Below are 23,818 nucleotides of genomic sequence, written 5' to 3' on the forward strand. Positions count from 1 at the left end.
GCTAGCTCGTAAGTTCCAGACGAAGTGGAGAGGACCGTGCGAGGTTGTCGAGAAGCTTTCTCCGGTAAACTTCAGAGTCCGAGACGTGAACCGGCGTTTGATAAGGATACACGCAAATCGCCTCAAGTCGGCACCGGTTCAGTATTCACGAAATGAGGAAAGGGAAAGCGCGAATTTTGATGGGGACAGAAGTGAAGCGGAGCGCGCAGACAGTTCGCAAGAAACGCCCTCTCCTGCATTTGTTCGGCAGGCGCCCGAGGTGACGGCCGGAATGCCACCGGATTTACTTCATGCATTGCTAGAAGAAGAAGCGCGCGAGGTTGCCGCGCAGATAACGCCAGGAGAGGCTCCTGCCACGAGCCCTCGCGAGTCCCAAAGCAGACAAAGGGGCACAGACTTACTTAGTATGACTCATGAAGGCCGATATCCGCTGCGAAATCGGAAAGCTAAGTCGGACTAATGGCGTAAACAGAGCGGAGTTGTGAACTGGTTAGAATTGTGTAATGCCGCAGCTCATAACATTGCTATATGCGTATGTGTTAAGTTATCGGAGTTGGTAGTTAAACCTTTCTGTCATTAAGTAACACCTTCACAGGAGAGCATGCGGAGCGCATGCAGAACCTGCCCTACTTCCTTTCGTTATCTATATTTTTGTCTGTGCCGTGATCGTGCTAGAAGTGGGAGCTCCTTTGTAACTGTGGTAACTTTATTTCGTCCAGTTTGGACTAGAAAGGAGAGGCTTGGGTGCTGAGTTTCATGTTTATCTGTAAAAGAAGATCAGTGCTGCCCCTGGAGACGCCAGTATTGACAGCGGAGGCATATGGTGTTGTGCAGTGGTGTTGAGTGCAGCGAAAAGTGTTTTGTCGGACGCACTGTGCGAGGCGATTCAGAAAGACAAGGGGAGCTGCGTGGACTCAAATGTTCGGAGAACATTCTTCTGGAGGGTGAGCGAGTGTGACATTCCGTGTGTGCTACGAGGATCCACGTTCGACGGCGCGGCGTAGACGGAGACCCGTGACAGCGGCATCATCAATTACCCAGCCATGCTCTTTGAGTGACGACCAGAACAACCGGACCCGCCGCCGCCCCGGGGAAACAGGCTTTATCCTCCCCAATTTCCGGGCACATTCCAGGACAAGGGAGCTGTCAGCGGGCCAGAGCGCGCCGTACCACAGCCGACGCTATGCGCTACCGCGAAGACAACATTCTTTCCCTCCTTCCCCTTTCGACGTGGGCTATCGCCGGGAAGGCACCCACAGCTTCCCGCCGTGCCTCGTGAACAAAAGGCATTCCCAGAAGGGCCGTGACGGACACCTGTCATGGCGGACAGGCAGTACTCGCCAAGAATGTGGAAAGACAGGCGCTAGTGAATTAGCTCCGAAGAGAGAGCCTGTGTATACTCTCACTTGAGAGAGAGTGGTGGCGTTTTTGTTGTTTATTTAGTTTGTATTGTTAACAGACTCTGGATTCGAGGCTAAGCCCAACCCAAGGGGTGGTCCCCATCTCGCATGTTATTTTGGATTGGAGAATTGATGCTTTGGGCGGGCCACTGGAAATGACCGCCCTTAGTTCTTTGTTAATCAAGTGCTTAAAAGCGCATGTAAACGGATGCAGTCGAGTCTGAGCTGGGGCTCCATGCTTAGCATGTAATGTGATGCTACTTAGGCACTAACCTGCCCGGTCGATGAGTAAAGTAGTGCAAAGTTTGTTCTTTTGTAAATTCAGTTCTGCTTTTTCCAGTTTAACTCTCTGTATATGTATGTTGTAAAATTATGCTCTGCTGTCATCATCTACAAGCTCGCCTCCTGTTCATCTTCCAAGCCGAACGACACTAGAGGAAGGGTTTGTGAACCTTCCTCGAAGAAACGGACGACTATTGAAATTCTACTGCAAGCACGCTCAGGACGACATCGTTCGCCAAGAGGGCCTTCAGCGCCGAAGCCCGTCGGCGTGCAGCTTCTGCCAGCAACCGCTCGAGCCCAACTCCGGAGCCACTCCATCGCCCCCATGAAGTCGTCGGCACGTAAGCTGGACGCCCCAGCCTCTGATGTATAACCTTAATCATGTGTAATTATTGAATATACCTGTTTGTTTAAACTGAGCCATACGGTGTCTCTTTGCCTCTCCGTCCCGTGTGGACCTGCGCATTATGGGGGTCATCACAGCGCCTTCCGGAATTCCGAGGCAAAATGCTGAAGAGAGCGCTGTTTACAATGCACTCGGAGGAATACAAGCTCACTAGTTAAGCTGGTACAGCTGCCAAAGTCCAGAGGCAGAGCTTTGCGCAGCTAACGAGACATGTAACCTTTCGTAGGCATGTAGCCTTCTATAGGCATGTATAGAGACATGTAGCTTGTCTGGCTTTCATAGAAATTGTAAAGCCATATCATTTGTTATGGGGCCGCGCGAAAGGCAATAGCGGTTATAGCGTGGTTTTGAAATCCGCTCAGTGACAGCGCTGAACATCAGTTGCGCGTTCATGCGCGGCACAGGGCTTCGCTGCGCGAAACAGCACATCGCACCACCTGTGTTCGGGTTCCGAGCGCGCGCCGTTCTCTTCCTCAGCCTCCACGCGTTGATTCCGTCTTTTGCAAGTATCCGCAACAGCTTGTTCTCGGTTGCTCTGATGTATTCTTGTGAAGGGGATACTGGGCACGGGTTAGTATCCTGCAGCATCTACGCTTTTTCCTATGTCGCTCTAGCGCTGTTCTCCTTTCCATGCATCTGATCCGCACCACTTTTTCGAGCGACGTCCGCATTCTTTTACTTGCGCTTCGCTCCTTAAGTGAAACAGTAGCCGAAAACGTCCGTTCACGGCCAGGCTCGAGGAGCGGAAAGCGCGCACTCGCCTCGAGACAGGTCGTGGCTCTTTGTGGTTGTCTTCTTTGTGCGAGTTGCAGTAGCCGAAAACGCCCGTTCACGGCCGGGCTCGAGGAGCGGAAAGCGCGCGCTCGCCTCGAGGCAGGTCGTGGCTCGTTGTGGTTGTCTTCTTTGTGCGAGGTTCAGCGAGTTGCAGTAGACGAAAAGGTTCGGTGGCTTCGTCTTGCGAGAATGGCGGTGGTGAGGCCGGAAGTTATGTTTACTTAAATTTTTTTGCCTAGCACATGATATATTTCTTATAATACCTCTTACTTTGCATAGCTTCATACAAAGAGCTGAATAAAACCAATACTAATCAAAACATGTGCTTTGTGTGCTTTGCAGATGCCAGGCATCCGCTTTTTTCGTTGCCCTAGGTGTGACTGCCAGAGGTTTTCCTTGAGATGCCTTTTCAGGCACCTGTGGCTAATGCGTGGACACGAGGCAAACTGGGTGTGTGGCCTAAATGGCTGCATGAATACTTTCAAAGTCTTCACTTCATACAAGAGACATGTATACAGGAATCATGCTGAAATAATTAAAAGAGAAACAGCAGCGATGGTTGCACCACAACTTTCTCTCGACCAAGGACAAAGTGAGTGTGCTCCATTGGAAGACATTGAAGAAACGCCCCCAAAGGATGGAGACCAGGACAAGGCGCAGTGTGAGAGAAGTGAATATGTGAAGCAACTGGCAATGCTGCTACTTAAGTGGAAAGAAGGAAGGAGGCTGACAGAGTCGACCGTGGATGAAATAGCAAATGACGTGATTTCTTTTCTTAAATCTGTTATTGAAGATGGGTACTCCACCACAGAAGAGATCGCAAATGTTAAACAGCTCTTATGCAGCCCTGAAACTGAGCAGCTCTTGACACGACATGGCAGGTTTATGTACTGGAAAATGCATCTGTCACTTGTTGAACCCCGTACTGTGGTGCTAGGAAGGAAAAATGGGAAGATTGATAGCATGCAGTTTGTGCCCTTGTGCAAAGTCCTCCAAATTCTTCTTGAAAAGCCTTCATTTTCAGACAATTTCAATGGTTACTTGAAACATAGTACCCACTTGTGCTCTGTGTTTGATGGAAAGGCTTTTCGTGAACATACATTCTTTGCTGGTGATGACACTAAGATTTGCATACAACTGTACAGTGATGAATTTGAAGTCTGCAACCCTCTGGGCAGCAAACGAGGAAAGCATAAGATAATGGCAGTGTACTTCTCACTGCTTAATTTCAGCAAACGTTTACGATCAACTTTGTCGCACATTCACTTGGCTCTTTTAGTTGAAGACAAACATGTGAAAACATATGGCATGGCTGCAATTCTTGCACCACTGCTTGAAGATATTCACAGTTTGGAAAGTGATGGCGTATTTGTTAATGAAAGCCGTGTGAAAGGGTCCATCTTTGTCTTTACCGGTGACAACCTTTCTACCCATAGGATTGGTGGCTTTCAGCAAAGTTTCAGTCATGGTAGAATTTGTAGGTTTTGCATGGCACTTCACCATGAAATTACGTACAAATATCTGGAGAGTGATTTTTCACTTCGCACTCCAGCAGGACATCAACACCACATAAATATGTTGAATGCCGGCCTGCCAACTGGGCCACTGTACGGAGTTAAGCAAGCGTGTGCTATCACTAGTCAGGGATTCAATCCAACGCAGCACTTTCCCCCTGATGTTATGCATGATATGCATGAGGGTGTCATACAGTTTGTACTTAAACACATCATTTCTTCTTTAATTTCACAAGGTTTCTTTTCTCTTGACCAGTTGAACAAATCAATTGCTCATTGGAGGTATGATCCAAGGGAAACGCGAAATAAGCCAGAAGCCATCCAAAAGCAGTTTTTGCAAGGAAAGGCCACCATGAAAGGCTCAGCTTCAGAGAATTTCTGCCTCTTTCGCCACCTAGCCTTTTTTGTTGGAGAGTGTGTGCCATTGGACAATGAAATTTGGCATCCCTACTAGCTTCTCCGCGAAATCATGGACATAATAATGTGCCCAGAAATTTCTGTTTCATTGATTGCTTACTTGCAGAGGAAGATTCACTTCTTTCTTCTGGACTTCAAGGCCTTGTTTCCAGCCGTGACTTTTCCTTGTAAGATGCACTATATGATTCATTATCCATCTTGCATTGAAAATTTTGGGCCTTTGACTGGGCTTTGGGCAATGCGATTTGAAGCAAAGCATCAATATTTTAAGGACATTGCTCGCAGAATACACAATTCTAAGAACCTCGCCTATAGCTTGGCTGTAAGGCACCAATATTTTCAGTGTTTCTCATTGGCAGTGGAGGCCAGCAAAACAGCGCCAGACACGACCAAATGTTTGCCTGTCATTTCTGCAAATCTCCCTGAAAAAATCAAGCAGTTCATTTCTGAGCATAACCTTGAAACTACTCATTCATACACTGTAAGCTCAGTTTGTATGGATGGGAAGACATACGAGGCCGGATGTGTTGTTGTGGAATATGTCCGTAATGATTCCCTGCCAAGTTTTGTTCAACTCCGTGAAATATTTTACATCAACAAGGTATTGCTGCTGTTGGGGAGACTGCTTGAAACTATTTACTTTGATGAGCACTTTCACGTCTATGTTGTGTCTGCTACTCAAGAAGATAAAGTGTTAACCTCTGTGCCCAGCTTTGACACAGAAGTGTTGTACATGCAAGAGCACAGGGGACGCACCGTTTTGAACGCACGTCACTCATTGCTTTACTGATTTCTGAATTGTTTTTAACAACTTCCTGCCATATTCGGTGCCTTCATACTTTCATTGTGAAAATCTAGGACACAGCAATTTTTAAGCTTTCATCATTTGAAATCCTGAATTGTCTGCTGCATGCTTCTACGTATGCATTGCACTTACTGATCTTTTTTCATTACATGTTCTTCAATTACAAAGTGTTGATTTTTCTGTGAATGTTTGTATGTATTATGTTGCATTTGTTCTTGATTCCACTTCTTATGGTTCACTTTTCTGGTGAATAAAATCATTTTTATCGAAATAGATTTCGTCAATTTTCATCTGTACTGTTAGATGAGGCCCTCAGATTATATTGTTTTTTACTCTAATGACAGAAGATAAATGCAAGGCTCTTAAATATCACAAAACAGTTAAGAGATGTAATCGAGGAAAAATGTTTGTGAGTTGTTCAGCGTAAGTGATTCTGGCAGACTGGTAGTGCGCATATATGTTACATGATCCTAAAAACTGCTTGAGAAAAACACTTGTGTTTAGAATGGCAAGTGAAAAAAAACTACCAACTATAAATGTAAAGATATGGACATCTGTTCGAACTAATGTTAAATATTGGTTCTTTATCAGTGGCTGCCGCTTTCTTAGTTGTATCTCTGGTACACACGAGCCTTACAAGCTAATGCATATATAAATATATGGTCATTTTATGTAGCCTTCTTACACCCTTTCTACACCCTACACAAAATGAAGGGTGCTTGGAGGAACAGCACCCTTTTAGACAGTGATGGCGGGTGTATACGGTAAAATAAGGGTGTCATAAAGGTGCTCCAAAGGGTGCATATTACCGGAGCACCTTTTTAGCACCCTTAAGGGTGTAAAATTTTTTACTGTGTAGGGCGCTTGTTGAAATGAGCTGTTGTAGAATTTGTGAAAAAGGCAGAGGCTAGCAATGCGCTGGCGATGAAAAAGAAGTGACAAGTTAATTTCAGCTTTCAAAGACGATACACTGATGTCGTATGAGTATGCGGAATGTATGAATCTAACAGCGCGATTTTGAACTCGTTCAAGGTTAGCCTTCAGACAGTTTTGATGGGTATCCCAGATGGGGGATGCATATTCAAGTTTAAGTCTTATTAGTGACATATATGCTAGTAGTTTCAAGGTTTTTGGTGCATGGCGTATGTGGCGTATGAGGAAACCAATTTTTTTGTTGGACGATGAAATGATGTTGACAATGTGTGCATTCCAAGATAGGTTAGTTGATAGTGTGATCCCTATAGGTACCTAAATGTTAGCACAGATTCTACTGGTAGATGGTCCATTGTGTAAGTGGAACGAAAAGGTCTAACACTTCGGGTGAGTGACATGAGCTTACATTTGTTAGGATTAAGAGTCATTTACCACTGATAGCACCATTCTTGTACACTGTTAAGGTCAGTCTGAGGAGCGTTTTGGTCTGGGATGTTAGTTACTGTACGATAAATGACGCAATCGTCAGCAAACAAGCGGTTTGGTTTGGTTTATAAGGGTTTAACGTCCCAAAGCGACTCAGGCTATGAGAGACGCCGTAGTGAAGGGCTCCGGAAATTTAGACCGCCTGGGGTTCTTTAATGTGCACTGACATCGCACAGCACACGGGCCTCTAGAATTTCTCCTCTATCGAAATTCCGCCGCCGCGGCCGGGATCGAACCCGCGTCTTTCGGGCCAGCAGCCGAGCGCCATAACCATGCAAGGGTAAATCGTTAATGTATATTAAGAAAAGAAGAGGACCCATGACGGATCCTTGTGGGACCCCTGAGGTTACGGGTAGGGGGCTAGACGACTGGCTGTTTATGAACACAGATTGAGTATGATTATTAAGAAACTGTTCTAACCATCTTAAGACATGAGGGTGTAAATTTAGGAGGGAAAGTTTTAGCAGCAAGCGTTGATAGGATACTTTATCGAATGGTTTAGCGCAATATAAAAATACAGCGTCAGTCTGGTTGTTACAATCAAGATTTGCATGCAGGTCATGTGCAAAAACTGCCAACTGTGTTCCACATGAAAAGTCTTTCCTAAATCTATGTCGTGAATGGTGAAAGAAGTTGGTAGTATATCAGAAGTTCATGATTTGTGAGTATATGACGTGTTCCATGATCTTGCACGCACGCTGGTTAGTGAGATGGGACAATAATTCAAAAGGGCATTTTTATTATCTGATTTGTAGACGGGAACGACCTTTCCCGCCTTCCAGTCGTGAGGCAAAATACCTGTAGACAACCACTGCGAAAATATGAGGGACAAAAATTTTGCAGGGGTATGTTTGATATTCTTTAACACTTTCGAGTTGAATTCGTCGATGCCGGCTGATGATGAGAGATTAATATTTTGAATTTGGGAAACGATTCCATCAACAGAGAACACTATGGCCGGCATATTATTCGTTATGTTTCTGAGAAGGGTAGACGCAGCAAGTATGCCGTAATCCTTAGTAAACACAATTGAAAATGCGTGATTGAACATGGCAGCACTGTAACCATGTGCGATTATTTCATCACATTCGTTAGTGAGAATAACTTCACGGGGCTGTGGGGGTTTATTATTTTCCAAAGTTTTTCTGGGCTGTGACGTAGGAGGTTAGGCAAATCTTTTCGGAAAAAAGAGTGCTTTGCGTCGCGGATGGATGCTAGATAATCTTTTTCGGCTGCGCAGTATTTTTTCCATTCCGAAGTGCTCGGCCTATGCTTGGCAACGCTTAAAAGTCCTTTTTCTTATTTTCTATTCGTTTTATGGACCTTGAGAACCATGGTTTGCGGCGATTTTCACGAAAAGTGGTTTTCAGAATGTATTTGTTTGTTAGTTCATGTACCTTAGTTTTAAAGATAAGCCAGTTGTCTTCAGGACATCTGTTATGAAATGACTTGAAAGTATGGAAGAAAGGCAGTTCATTATCTATGGCCTCATAGTTCCCTTTGTTGTACAGAGCGATAGTTTTTTTGTGAGTGACACGTGGTGTAAAGAAACGAGGAAACGAAGAAGCAGAAACAGCAGTTCCCCGTAAAGAAGCGCCTAGCTTGAGTAAAGTGCTACAAAGCAGAAACAGACAGAAACAGAAACCTGGGCTCCCTTGGAGACACCCGAACTGCAGCGCCCCGAAGAGAGCGGACAAAAGACCACCAACAGCCCGGCGCCTTTAATTGGCAGCGACATTAGGGAGTGCCGCGCGGTCGGCTACAGACGGCGCTTCAGCTACACGCCCGCAAGCGGTCTCCTTCCCGATTGAACTCCAGATGTCAAACACGGCGCAAGTGTGGGGGTGGGGACGCGACCACCAAACGATGTGCACGTGTGGGTGAGAGAGAAAAGAGTGCCTCGTGGACATTGAGGGTGAAAAAGCGTGTGGACGGGGCCAGTGCAAAAAGAAGAGTCGTCGGAAGACGTGTGTAATGCCCCTTGAATATAGCCAATGTTTTTGTTATCGTTAAACAGTTTTGTCCCTGTGTGACTTTTCCGCTGTTACTCGAACCCCAAAAGTTTTAAAGTTCAGAGTTGTAGCATTATCGCTAGATTTAAAAGAAGCTACTATATGTATATTACATGGTGCCGAAACACGGGATGAGAAGACAGCGGTGAATTCCGAACGGACCACGAGGGACTGCAAAGACTGAGCTGAAGAAACGACAACATGGAAAAGCTCAAGGCCAAGAGGAGAAGTCTAAGAGGGCAGAACACCATCATAATCAACGAGGCCACAGCAGTGCTGCCGGCAGCCGACGTTCATCAACTGACAGCGCTGCTGCACAGATTACAAGTAAGCAACGATGAACTGCGGAAGTTAAACGACGACATGGAGGACCATCCACCGGAGGAAGCTTTCGAGACCGAATTCACCGAGGCCATCGAATACGATCGACGACCGGGCCATGAACACAATCGGTCTACTCAAGGCTCGGATAGCAGCTTCGCAACCGACAACGCCTGCAGTACACAGCGCCGAATCCATGCAAGCGTCGCTGCCGACACCAAGGCACACTGGCATAAAGCTCCCGAAGCTGCATCTAGAATCATTGAACGGTGAGCTTGCCAATTGGCAGACTTTTTGGGAATGCTTCCGCGAGACGGTGCATGAAAATCGGAGCTTGTCGAAAGCCGAGAAGTTTAATTACTTAAAGAGCCTCCTCACCGGGCCCGCCTCGTCGGCAGTATGAGGATTGCAGGCAACAGAAACCTGCTACGACGACGTAGTACAGATACTGCGGCGCCGTTTCGGCGACAAGGGACGAATAGAGCAGGAACACCTTACCAAGTTGAGGATGCTGCCGTCTGTATCGTCTTCAGGAGATGTAAAGAGACTCCGCCGGCTTTACGACCATGTGCAAGCACACATTTGCGGACTCGCGGGACTGGGAGTGACCAAGCATGCTTACTCTGCAATGCTTTGCGACATCGTACTAACAGCGCTGCCGCGAGACATGGTAGTAGAGTTTCATCGACTGGCAAGCCGAGCTACAAAGACAGGTGCGTTGTCGTCAGCCGATAGCAGCCCCGCCTCGCCAGCGCAGCAGTCCGCCTCTACGCACACAGCAGACAGATCTGACGGCAGGTTAAGTGAGATATTAGAGTTTCTGCTAGTGGAGATCGAGTGCCGAGAGCGGTGCAAACAAGATCCTGTCATTGTGGCAGAGAAGAAGCATATCACATGAACCGCTTAGGAAAACGACCGAATCAGCATACTGCCAGCGCCGCTGTACTTTTTACGCAACCGGAAAAGGCTGAGAAATGTGCCTTCTGTGATTCAAGCAAGCACGGCACACAGTTTTGCACAGCTGCGCTGACAAAGAGAAGACCGAGAAGTTAGCCAGGGCAAAAAGGTGCTTTCGGTGCACGAAGTGGGGGCACAGATCTAAAGATTGCAAAAGAAAGATAAGCTGCGAGCATTGCGAAAGAGGACACGCCACCTCAATGTGGAATCCAAATTGGACAATAGACAAAGCCGACGCACCAACGGAGGTCACTGCCACGAACGTGCATGCAGTCGCTAACAGAAAAGAGACTGACGAGACAGCGCTGCAGACTTTCCGCGCCTTTGCTGTGGGGGACACTAAATAAGGCTACATCCGGGGCGTAATGGACGGTGGAAGCCAGAAAACGTTCATTCGAGAAGACATCTCAAAAACACTTGATTTGAAGGCGTTGGGAGAGAGCGAATTCCATCTGAGCACCTTTGGGAAGTCTGCCGCGCCGTTGCAAAGATGCCAGCTCGTCGAACTTCACCTTCGGAGCCAGTATAGCGGCTAAGAAACCACAGTAGAGGCTATAGAGGTGCCCTTTATATGCAAGGATGTCCGGCAGGTGCCCGCAGATCGCAGTTTTGTGCAAAAGATGGAACTCGGAGGTGCATTAATCGCAGACAGATTTCTCTATCCCGGCTTGGCATCTGTTCCAGGAATTGGATTATTAATTGGCGCCGACAACATCTGGAAATTCCAAACTGGTGAAGTGCAGCGAAGCGACGAAAACGAAGGGTTGGCAGCCGTTAACACCAGGCTTGGTTGGACCATCCAGGGACCGTTCAGTGTGACCCCCAACCTCATACTAGCAAACAATGTTTGCATATTACGAACAGGTTTGGAGACGGCTGAACAAGTCCACACTACGCTGCAGAACTTCTGGGAGTTGGGCGCCATTGGCATAAAAGATTCCCCAGAGACACCGAACGCACGACCACTAGACAAAATACAATTGGAAAAGAAAGGTCAACGTTATGAAGTTGCACTGCCATGGAAAGACCCATCGCAAGAACTCGGTGACAACAGACACATGGCGGTACAACGGCTAAACAGCTTGGCGAGGCGACTTTGGTGGAACAAAGAACTTTTGGAACAGCGCGACTCGGCTATTAGAAGTTACATGGAAGCTGGGCATGCAGAAAGAGTACCCAAGGGAACCATCGGTCCTGACGCCTTCCCATCTCATCACGGGCAAACGGCTGATCGCTTTGCCCGAAGCAAGGACAGCATCTATTCCTTCGGCCACTGCAACAGACATAGGTCGAGATGGAAATACCGGCAAACTATAATGAATTCATTTTGGAAGCGATGGTTGAAGGAGTACATCCTTCAGTTACGGTCAGCCCACTTCGCCTCTTCAAGCCCTGCGAGTGTCATAGCCGTGGACGACTTGGTGATCGTGCACAAAGAAAATGCGCCGAGGCATATGTGGCTGACTGCTCGCGCTGTGGAGGTGTTTAAAGGGCGAGATGGACATATCCGATCATGCACCCTCAAGATGCCGTCCGGGGTCATCATAAGACGACCGGTACAGCTCCTCTATTCATTAGAAACGAACATAAAATGAGTATACTCATTTTGGGGGGGGGGGGGGGGGGGGGAGGATGTAAAGAAACAAGGAAACGAAGAAGAAGAAACAGCAGTTCCCCGGAAAGAAGCGCCTAATTTGAGCAAAGTGCTACAAAGCAGAAACAGACGGAAACAGAAACCTGGGCGCCCTTGGAGACACCCGAACGGCGGCGCCCCGAAGAGAGCGGACAAAAGACCACCAACAGCCCGGCGCCTTTAATTTGCAGCGACATTAGGGAGAGCCGCGCGGTCGGCTACAGACAGCGCTTCAGCTACACGCCCACAAGCGGTCTCCTTCCCGAATGAACTCCAGATGTCAAACACGGCGCAAGTGTGTGGGGTGGGGACGCGACCACCAAACCATGTGCACGTGCGGGTGAGAGAGAAAGAGTGCCTCGTGGACATTGAGGGCGAAAAAGCGTTTGGATGGGGCCAGTGCAAAAAGAAGAGTCGTCGGAAGAAGACGTGTGTAATACCCCTTGAATATAGCCAATGTTTTTGTTATCGTTAAACAGTTTTGTCCCTGTGTGACTTTTCCGCTGTTATTCGAACCCCGAAAGTTGTAAAGTTCAGAGTTGTAGCGTTATCGCTAGATTTGAAAGAAGCTACTATATATACATTACACGTGGTATATCCTATATCCTTTTAAACGAACACTCGGCGAGTGTTCGTTTAAAAAGATATGCTGAATTTCCCTCGCCAGACGGGTTTCCGTCGAACCCTCAACTATATTACACGTGGTGTTGGAGCAAAGTACAATGTGGCATGAATTACCTTGTGATCACTGATCTCTAGTAGGAAACAAATAAACGTTAGGCTTTCCGGTTGGTTTGTTAGTATCAGGTATTGAATACTGGCGAAGTTTTTTTCCACTCGTGTCAGCTCCGTAATCAATTGCGTAAGGTTAATATTAAGGCACACGTCAAGAAAATAATGTGATTCAGTGTTAGTAGCCGTTTGGGTATAGCAATCAACGTTTGGAAAGTTAGTCACCGAATAATAGAGAATATGCGTTGGGTTTGATATGCCAACGTCACAGAGTATTTTATTTAATTTTGTGCAGCAATCAAGATTACTGTTTGGAGGGCGGTAGCTGTTTGGGGCGAGGCTCGAATGAGAAGGCAAAGAATTTCCAGATCTGAGGCAAGGTTAATTGGCGGACATGACAACTGTTGCCTTGCTGCTATGAACCCCCTCCCCCTCATGTTTCTTTACGATCTTTGTGATAAATGTCCAAACCGGGAAAGTCTGTCTGTATTTCATGGTCGCTAACATTGTTGGTCAACCAAGTTTCTGTTAGAATGAGCAGGTTACTATCGGATGATCACATAAGGTTGAATACGGTATCGCGTTTCGGAAGAAAGCTACTTATGTTAGTAAAGATAACGGAAAATTAAAATTTGTGCTGAGGCATTGGATGGGAACAGTTTCTTACTCTGGTATCACGAGATAATGGCTATGAGATTTCGTTGACTGTTTCTGATGATGCATCGTAATAATAGAGCTTGGGGCCAAAAGAGGGTTTTGAAGGGAAGTGCGAAAGCTACTTTTTTGTGTTTTGCAAACTCAACAAGGTGTTTGCGAGCAGTTCTAACAGGCCGTGAAAAATCTTCACCGATACTAATATCGGTGCCCTTCAACTTGCGTCCATTAGCCAAGATAAGCTTTTTGGTTTTGTGGTATGTGAGCTTTACGATGATTGGACGGTCTGTTCTGTCAGAGTGGCGAGCGATGCGATGAGCACGTTCGATTTCTTCTGTGTCTAAATTTATGTTTAAAAGACTATTGCATTGAACAACGATTAGTTGCACCGATTGCACAGAGGTTTCACATGGGTTTGTATCGCGTATGCCGTAAAATATTAGGTTGTTTCGTCGGTATCGGTTTTCTAAATCGTCAATACGGTTTTCTAAACTGCATATGATCTGGGTGGTTTGAGCTGTATCACCCTTGACGCTGTGAATTTCTGTTTTCAGAGCCATTAGGTTTTCGTAGTTTTCGTACTAACTTTCTACTCGAGCATACCTGCCAACCTGAAGATTTCAAAATTCGTAAACCCTTCGCGACCGGGTGGGGGGGGGGGGCACTCTTGTTTCCAAGAATTTACTTTTAGCAACAAGCTTGCTCACTCGAACACCCAAAAGCTCAATCCGCGTCCTGTAGAATAATGAGCGAAAACTTCATTGGGTCACTATTTTTGCAATGATTTTGCGATTGCGGTCTTTGCCTCCTTCGGACGCTTGTTCGTGTAAGCTTGCTCAAAGCAGGTGCCACTCTGGTGCCCATTCACCATCAGCAGACTTTCTAGAGCTTTCTCAGAGACAGATGAGCGAAACTCCATTCGAGTTTTGTTGACAGAGCTGAATATTCCCTCACATCCAGAGTTAGTGTGGGGAATGGCGAGTATGCCCAGAATAACCACCGAAATTCTGTGGAATCAGGGCGATCCGTCGACATCTGGAACGTTTCCCAATTGCGACCACTGTATGTCGCACCTTTGCGCATTCAGTATGTCTGCTGGAATCTGGTAAGCTTGCAAGTTGGCAAACTCTACTTCGAATACATCAATTGTTTCCTCTCTTGTTCCACCAATCTGTTCGGGCAGAATAGCAGGAAAAGCCATAATAAAATGAAGTACACTGCTGAATGAAGAAGTTTGTAGCGCCTGCACGTGGGCAACTTCATCCATCTTCAGGTTGACGTCTTCTAGCGGGAACTTGTGGCGAATATAATCAAATGATGCAGTGAAGTAAAAACGTGCAGCCGAGAAGAACTGCTCTTTCTCATTTGAGCTCAGCGTCTCAACTACAGAGTAGGTTGTGGTGCCAATGACTATGTCTTTATCATCTTTTTGAGTCTCTAAAGCTTCACAGGAAACTTCAGGCAATGAATGGAATCCCTTGAGAACACCTGGACGCACAAATCAAGTCAAGAGAACCTCGAGAAGGCGGTTCAAGAGGCCCCTGAGCACTTGAATCTGAGTAGCCTGCGACTGAAGAATGCAGTTTGTCTTCTCAAAAAGAGATATAGCATTTTGGAGAAAAAGACAGTATTCTCTGCTTAGCTCCGATGACAAAAAAATAAACAGCCGCTCTTCACTGGTCACATCGCTGGCTTCTTCAGATGCCTCGCTCTGAAGTTTCAGTTTCTTTGCTTGTGATGCAGAATAAACTCCTTTTCTTTTTAGCGAAGGTCTATCGCAGTCGGGGTTTTTTTTCCCCAACACCTGCAACAGCCTTGGGAGGTGTGCAGCAGTCTTTGGGGCCGGTACAGGGTCCTTCGCGATTTGTAGAGAAGTCTTGGGAATCTGGTACGACTCCAAAAACAAGCTCTGCTTGTTGCACTTTTTTGTTTCATCCAAAAAAAATCTAAGAAGTGGTTTCCACTGGTCTAGCAGCCTCTTCAAACACTTCCCCAAAGACAGCCAATGTGTCGGCGAATGCTTCAACATCTTCCTGACGTCGACGTCATGCAATCTTTGAAACTCTTTCAGCCGATATTTCCGCTTTGAGCTTTTCTTTAAGTAAAAAAAAATGTCAACCAAGTCCTCATCAACCTCTACAGGAAGACATGTAGCCCATTTTTGGGCGGCCAAGTTGATGAGGTGGCATGGGCAATCAACCCCGATCAAAGCTGGTTGGGCCTCTCTCAATACAGTCGAAACGCTCTTTTTCTTGCCAATCATGACATGTTTTCAAGAGGCAAACTTCGGGACCTCATTTCGTACAGAATCAGATTTCCAATCTTATGACCCGTCGCTTCCACTTGGATTGTCCCGAGGCAAAGGAGGCGGCTTTCAACTCTACTGGTCTCTTTAACGAAGTATGTCACAACAATAGGGTAAAGCTGCGTATCTCTATTGTTACTTCCGTCCGCAGCAATCGAAAATACCTGCTTTTTTAGGGCATCCAGCAAAGGAGTCTCTGCGTTCGCGGCCATTTTACGAACAATTGCCGCCGTCTTCGTTCGTACACAGGCGTAGCGTTTGGCTTCTTCGCACTTGGTGAACATTTTCCGGAAAAGTGGTCCAGCGTGATCACTTATACTTTGTGGGATGTTGTGTTCAACTAAAAACGCCGTGAAATGGCATTCTGGATGAATCACACCGCCGTCGCTGTCACTGCGTACAAAACTTGTCAGGCTTGGCTGGCTGTCCGCGGCTCGCACGTATCCTTGGTGCTTTTTCGAAGCGAAGTGAACCTTCATTTCAGACTTGCCAGCATGTGAACTGTTAACTCAAATGCACACGTGGTGCAAAATCCGAACCTCTCTCCTTTCTTAGATGGCACGAAGCATGGAAATTCTGACGTGTACGACTTCAAAAATACTTGGAAGGACTGTCGCGGCTTTGAGCCCGCCATTGCACCGCGAAACCGCTACAGCTAAAACACCAGAGTCGCACTGCGTCGGATGCGGCCTCACGTCAACCAAAACAGGCCAACACCCAAGTCATCCAAACAAGTGAACAAAGGTTTGCGGAGGCCACATGGGGGCCTGACCAGCCTGACTACAGCCACTAGCCTGACGGAGGCGGTATAAAATTTTGGATATAGATTCGTGTCCCCCCGAGTTGACGACAGAAGTCACTACATACGTTTGCTGCTGATGATGATGATATCACGAACATTTGTTGCCCTCTCGTGAGGGCAAAAGGTACCATAATAGTGTTAATAGATGTCCGCATTTTTGTTTCGAAAATAAAACATTTTTCATAAACTTTCACGCAAGATTCGTGAAATCGTAAGACTGGTCAAAAATCGTACATTTTACGGTAAAATTCGGAAGAGTTGGCAGGTATGCTTGAGCCATCCTTTGGCTCAGATCAAGTAGCTCTTATCTGCAGCAAGGAGTTAGTGCTTCAAGTCTTGCATCTCCGCGATTAGAGCGTCCTGATCGGCATTTAATTTTTTGTAGTTCAGTTAGTACGCCGGCAATATCGTTAAGGCCGGAGTAGGTTTCAATGTCCCCCGAAAATTACAGCAGTGAACGAATCACGGATACGCATTCAGTTACAATGGGAAGAGGCATCTGAGGGCTCGGTAGCTATATCAAAGCGTAATTGCTAGATTTTTTTTAGGAAAGGATTCCGTTTTACTAACCTGCATGGCGAAAACCATAGGGTTAGCTGGCAGCGTTGTGGCAAAGGCTCCGAGCCTACAGAGTGCTGCTGAACGTCGCTGTCCTTTTATATGAAACGAAATGAAATCTTTCTTTGCCATCAAATACAGATGGGGGGGATTGTAGAAAAAAAGCTGTCCTTGGACAGCTTGACGGGTCCACAATCCCTTATTTTGGCAGAGTGGCGGCAACACGTAACATATTCTTGATATGCAAACATATACATACATATTTATATGATACAGACTTAGTACTCGTAAACGAAAACAACAGAAAACAAAAAGAACAGAAAACAACAGCGGAACTCACTTCTACAAATCCAAACGAAAGCAACAGCAAGGCTAGATAACATTACATAGAAACCAAATACATCTGCCGGAGGTCCTTGTAGGTTGCCGTGAAGAGGTCAAAACGGACAGAATTATAATAATTCAAAAGCGTTGGTATTGTGTACTTAAGGCACCCACTGTTTCCCATAACTTGAACGTGACATTGGTACTGACCAATCCTCGAAGTGTCTTGTAAGGTAACTTGGAGTTCTGTCTTGTAATTGGGATAGGTTACGTATATTGTTGATATTCCTGTGGATTTCTTGTTTATATACATGGCTTAAGCGATATCTATAGAGATTGTGAGCTGGAATTACACCAGAGTTGCTAAAAAAAGTTGAGGTGGAAGCAGTATAAGAAGCATTATATGTGTGTCGGAGATACTTTTTCTGTAACAGGTGGATGTGTTCTATATTAGTGGATGTTGAGTTTCCCCATACTAATTGACAATAGTTCAAGTGTGACTGAAAGAGTGAATGATAAAGCAAACGTTTGATGCGTGTGGGAAGGATATACCTTAAACGACCTATTACACCAGTTATTTGACTTATTTTGCTTAGAACATGCTTGACGTGATTATCCCAGGACATATTTGCGGAAAAGGTGACACCCAGACATTTGAAATTCTCGACTAAAGCGATGCATCGTGAGTTTATTATTATATCTTGATGCTGAGGTATGTGCTTGTTTTTCGGCCTGAATATAATCGCTTTTGTTTTGCTTTCATATACCTTCATTGCATTTACTCTCGACCATTCCTCTAAGGATTTCATTGCACTGTTACATTGTTCAACAAGAAGAATAATATCATTCCCAGCAAAAAAAAAAAATACTAGTGTCATCTGCATAAATAATAAATTTTGCTTTAGGGTTAATAGTGACGATATCATTCAGATAGAGATTAAAAAGTAAAGGTCCTAAAATACTTCACTGCGGCACTCCACAACTAACAGCTATAGCTTTTGATGTAAAGGCACCTATTTTCACAACTTGAGTTCTATTGGATAGGTAGGATTTCATAAGAGCTAGTGCCTGTCCTCGTATTCCATACTTACTTAATTTTTCCAGCAAAATGTTCTGGTTAACTAAATCGAAGGCTTTAGAAAAGTCCACAAAAATGCCAACAACTATTGCTTTGTTTTCAAACTCTGTTAATATATATTCTTTCTGCTCTAGCAACGCTAATTCAACTGATTTGTTTTTTCGGAAACCGAACTGGTGTGGTGTTAACAGAATATGTTTTTCAATGAAATTTGCCATCCTCGAATACAAGACTTTTTCAAACAGCTTTGAAAAGATCGGTAAAATAGCTACCGGCCTGTAATTTCCCAGCTCATTACAATCTCCTTTTTTGTACAGAACAGTAACTTTTGCGCACTGCATTCTCGCTGGGAAAGTTGCTGATTCTAAACACATATTAAAAATGTGGGTGAGGATGGGAGCGATAATATCAATTACATGTTTGATTGGGCGTACATGAAGACCATCGATGTCACAACTGCTAGAGTTCTTTAAGACTTGTATAACGGACATGATTTCATCCACTTTTACGGGTTGAAGGTATACTGTGTTGTTAATATAAGTGGAAACGTATTTGCTAGCATGAGAGGATATAGAGGGAGCAGAAGCGATACTAGTGAAAAAATTCTTAAAAGCATCAGCTAGTTCTGCACCGGATAATTCTTTTCCGTCAACTTGTAATTTCAATGAAGGCTTATGCGAGTGACCACGATTAAGGATGGTGTTCAACCTCGACCATAACAGACTGTTTTGACGGCACTTATTATCCAACAAAGATGAATAATATGCTGATCGTGCATTTCGCAACTTCTTTGTTAGCTTATTACGATGCTTTTTAAATTGGACAAGATCATCTGCTGATCGCGTATGAAGGAATTGTTGATATAGCTTGTCGCTCGTTTTCATTTCACTCCGTAATTCAGGTGTAAGCCATGGTTTGCGTGTTCTTTTACTTTTTTTGCGTGTTCTTGACGGGAAACTTAGGGTATAGTTGGATCAGTATATCCATAAACTTATTGTACGCTTCACTGGCATTTGTGAGATTACCGATCGTGTCCCATTCCACTGACAACAGGGCGTCACGAAAGGAATTCAGTGTTGTGTCTGTTATTAGTTGGTACATTATTGGTGGGGATTTTTTTCTTATTGACCTGCTTGATTCTACATACAAGAATACTGGCAAATGATCGCTGATAGAACATGACAAAACTCCAGATTTAACATTCGGCCCCAAGGAATTGGTAATAAATAAATCCAGAGTGGACTGGCCTTCAGGTGTAATCCTGGTTGGTGTGTCAATTAAGTTAGCAAAGCCATTCGATAATATGATCATATTGAAAGCATTTGATGATAGACTGTTCACACTCATATCGACGTTAAAATCTCCACCAGCTATTAGAGGTTTAGAGTTATGATTTTGAACCACATAAGCCAGGAACTGATCATAGAACTGCAGAAACGCAGGCAAATCACCATTCGGTGGTCGATAGCACACAGAAAATACGTCTAGCAGTGCAAAGGGTCAGATTTCGTAGTCTGGTGAAAGCACTGTTTAAGAATCAATGATCTGACATTCTACATCATTTGTGATCAGCAATGACACTCCGCCCGCTCGAGAGCCCGACCGGTTTAGATAGTGGGTATTATAATCAGGCAACCTCAAAATATCACATTCATTAGTGCTCCATGTCTCTGTTAACATAATAACCGAAAATTGAAAAGAGAAACCAGTAAATAACTCCTCCGGGTATGACACCTTATTTCTGACAGAACGCGTGTTCATGTGGATACATTTTAAGGGAGATGCGGGAAATGTGGCGACAATTTCATGTACATCATCAGGCAAGTAAAAATCCACTTCGTTATGCCACCTTCTTTTGTTGCAAAAAAAAAAGCGCACCCTTTAAAGGTCGTCCAGCTCTCCCTTATCCCTGACGTGAATTGCACTAGCTCCGTCTGTCTTTCGAACAAGGACCTTACCGTTCACGTACCAAACAAACTTATAGCCTTTTTCTTTTGCTGCTTCCTTTACCGACCGTAGAAGGTCCCTGTTATGCCGAGTCAAGTTTTCTTGAAAGAAAATTGCAGGGGTTTCATTCCTCAGGGCGTTTTTTTTTCTTAAGCCATGTGTCCCTGGTTCCCTGCTTAGTGAAACGGACAAGAATTCCCGGCACGTTGTCTTGCCTAGCGGGCAGCCGATGCACGGCTGCAACGTCAGCCTCTTCAAGCTGAGGTATCTGGAGCTTATCAGATACCTCATTTAGACAGCATACGAGTTTTTCACCCTCCACAACAGGGATTCCATGGACCTCAAGGTTCAGTCGCCTACTTCGGAACTCAAGGTCATTCACCTGACGTTGAAGTTCGGATTCAACGGCTACATGCACTCTCTCTCTTTCCTCCAGTTCTGCCACTCTTTTTCTTAACCCCTTGATTTCAGTATCTTGATTAGAAATCTTTTCTTGAAATTCATCGAATTTCTGCGACAGAAACTGAACTGCCTCTTCCATGCTGTTTACTTTTTCAACTAGAGCTGGCAGGCGCTCAAGTTTTTCGTTGATTGACGCAAGAACTAAGCTTACATCAATGTCATCCTCACTGCGGCTAGACCGCGAGCCTACTCTCTTACATGCCACGCATTTCCAGGCCTTCTGAGCTACCTTAGATTTGTAGGTTTTTTCTTGCAAACCAGCACATTTCCCAAAGTGGTACATATATGAACACTCACTACATTTCGCAGTCCCTTCATCCTGCACAGGCAGCTGACATGATAAACAAATGTCAGACATAGCACAGAAGAATCAAGAAGAAACAAACGAAAATGAAAACCAAAAGCGAGAAAGTTCCACAAGGCAACTGTTATGCAACTGTTATGCAATCCTATTGCATAATGTTATGGCATTGGCAGTAGTGGCAGCAGCGACAGCGTAAAAGAACCATTGAAATGCAAAAGAAAGCTCAGGATTACTAACCTGCAACAGCAGAGTACAAATGTTAGGCGTGCTTCCAGATGCTGCCGCCGCTGCCAAAAGACCGCCGACCGGGAAACGCCCCGCAATTTACAGGCTGCGATGCGTTGAACGGCGCTTGCGCAGACGGTATCCTCGCAGTCGTGAATCCAGAAGCAGAGTGCAGCCTATCGCCCGGATTTCGTCGCAGGAACACTGACGATAAGGATGGCCGCCGGAAAATTGTGCTTCTGACGATGCCCCAGTAGGGTCGAATGCAGCATGGCTTGAATGCGGCAACTGCAACAGCAGAGTACAAATGTTTGGCGTGCTTCCAGATGCTGCCGCCGCTGTTCCTGTCGCTTGGGCCGCCCAACTTCGGTCGCGTTCCCAGGAATCCACGGATGGTGCTTGCGCACGTGTTGCAGCGGCGATGACAGTCACGACGCCGGTGTCCAATTCGCTTTTTTCCACTCTGGCGAATGCCCCGACAGCACACTCAAGTGCGAAGTCAGCAGAGCGGGCAACATGCAAGTGACTGCGGCGATGATCACTTGCATGGCGAAAACCATAGGGTTAGCTGGCAGTGTTATGGCACAGACACCGACCCCACAGTGTTGCAGACGGTCGCTGTTTATTTATATCCTGCTGGTAGACTGCTGTTCCTGTCGCTTGGGCCGCCAAACTTCGTTCGAGTTCCCAGGCATCCACGGCTGGTGCTTGCGCACGTGTTGCAGCGGCGATGACAGTCACGGTGCAGGTGTTCAATTCGCTTTTTTTTCACTCTGGCGCATGCCTCGACGGCACACTCCAGTGCGAAGTCAGCAGAGCGGGCAACATGCAAATGACTGCGGTGATGATCAATTGCATGGTGAAAACCATACGGTTAGCTGGCAGTGTTGTGGCACAGCCACCGACCCCACAGAGTGTGGCTGACGGTCGCTGTTTGTTTATATCCTGTTGGTAGACTGGTGTTCCTGTCGCTTGGGCCGCCAAACTTCGTTCGAGTTCCCAGGCATCCACGGCTGACGCTTGCGCACGTGTTGCAGCGGCGATGACAGTCACGGTGCCGGTGTCCAATTCCCTTTTTTTTACTCTGGCGTATGCCTCGACGGCACACTCCAGTGCGAAGTCAGCAGAGCGGGCAACATGCAAATGACTGCGGCGATGATCACTTGCTTGGCGAAAACCATAGGGTTAGCTGGCAATGTTGTGGCACAGCCACCGAGCCCACAGAGTGTTGCTGAAGGTCACTGTCCTTTTATATCCTGCTGGTAGATTGCTATCCTGGTCGCTTGGGCCGCACAACTTCGGTGGAGTTCCCAGGCATCCACGGATGGTGCTTGCGCACGTGTTGCAGCGGCGATGACAGTCACGGTGCCGGTGTCGTGTCCAATTCGCTCTTTTTCCGCTCCGGCGCATGCCTCGACGGCACACTCCAGTGCGAAATCAGCAGAACGGGCAACATGCAAGTGACTGCGGCGATGATCACTTGCATGGCGAAAACGATAGGGCTAGCTGGCAGTGTTATGGCATAGACACCGACCCCACAGAGTGTTGCTGACGGTCGCTGTTTATTTGTATCCTGCTGGTAGACTGCTCTTCCTGTCGCTTGGGCCGCCAAACTTCGAGTTCCCAGGCATCCACGGCTGATGCTTGCGCACGTGTTGCAGCGGCGATGACAGTCACGGTGCCGGTGTCCATTTCGCTTTTTTTCAACTCTGGCGCATTCCTCGACGGCACACTCCAGTGCGAAGTCAGCAGAGCGGGCAACATGCAAATGACTGCGGCGCTGATCACTTGCATGGCGAAAACAATAGGGTTAGCTGGCAGTGTTGTGGCACAGCCACTGAGCCCACAGAGTGTCGCCGAAGGTCGCTGTCCTTTTATATCCTGCTGGTAGATTGCTGTTCCTGTCGCTTGGGCCGCCCAACTTCGTTCGAGTTCCCAGTTCGAGTTCGAGTTCCCGTGCGCAAGCACCATCCATGGATGGTTGTTGCGCACGTGTTGCAGCGGCGATGACAGTCACGAAGCCGGTGTCCAATTCGCTTTTCCACTCCGGCGCATGCCTCACCTTAACCTTAACCACCTTCGTCCACATCGCCGCTACCTCTGCTTGGCATTGTACGATGTGCTAAAAAAGAAAAAAGATGTACTGTTCTCGAAATAACAGGAACATCTTTTGCTTTATTTTTGTCCCTGGTGAGACGTGTGACCGCGCAGTCGCGCGCCCGAATTTATGAACCAATTTTCTGGTAGGCATGATAGGGTATTGGTATTTAGCGTTTCGGTAATGCGTAGACGTGAAGCAAAAACAAAAACCACGGGCGGTTTACCTTGGGGTTAAGCACGAATTATCGTGGGCTAGAACCATTAGCTCCCCGCTTGCAGACGTTGGTGAGTGGCGACACCACGTATTCCTGAGAATCCGCAGGGACATCCCCGCAGGGGGATGATGGTGAACAGTGCATCACCACGCAACCGAGCACCCGCGCCTAG

At 46.3% G+C, this 23,818-nt stretch overlaps 2 protein-coding genes across 2 annotated transcripts in view; both read left to right on the forward strand.

The window, feature by feature from the left end:
- The window catches only part of LOC144127733 (transient receptor potential cation channel subfamily M member-like 2), a 547,241-nt gene that overhangs the window by 154,464 nt on the left and 368,959 nt on the right, over positions 1-23,818 (forward strand). The window lies entirely within an intron of this gene.
- Positions 3,205-4,830, forward strand: LOC144127622 (uncharacterized). The gene has a single exon (XM_077660591.1). It carries the CDS (start codon positions 3,205-3,207, stop codon positions 4,828-4,830), a length of 1,626 nt encoding a protein of 541 aa, XP_077516717.1.

The sequence above is a fragment of the Amblyomma americanum genome, chromosome 4 (genome assembly GCF_052857255.1).
Source record: "Amblyomma americanum isolate KBUSLIRL-KWMA chromosome 4, ASM5285725v1, whole genome shotgun sequence".
NCBI classification, from domain to species: domain Eukaryota; kingdom Metazoa; phylum Arthropoda; class Arachnida; order Ixodida; family Ixodidae; genus Amblyomma; species Amblyomma americanum.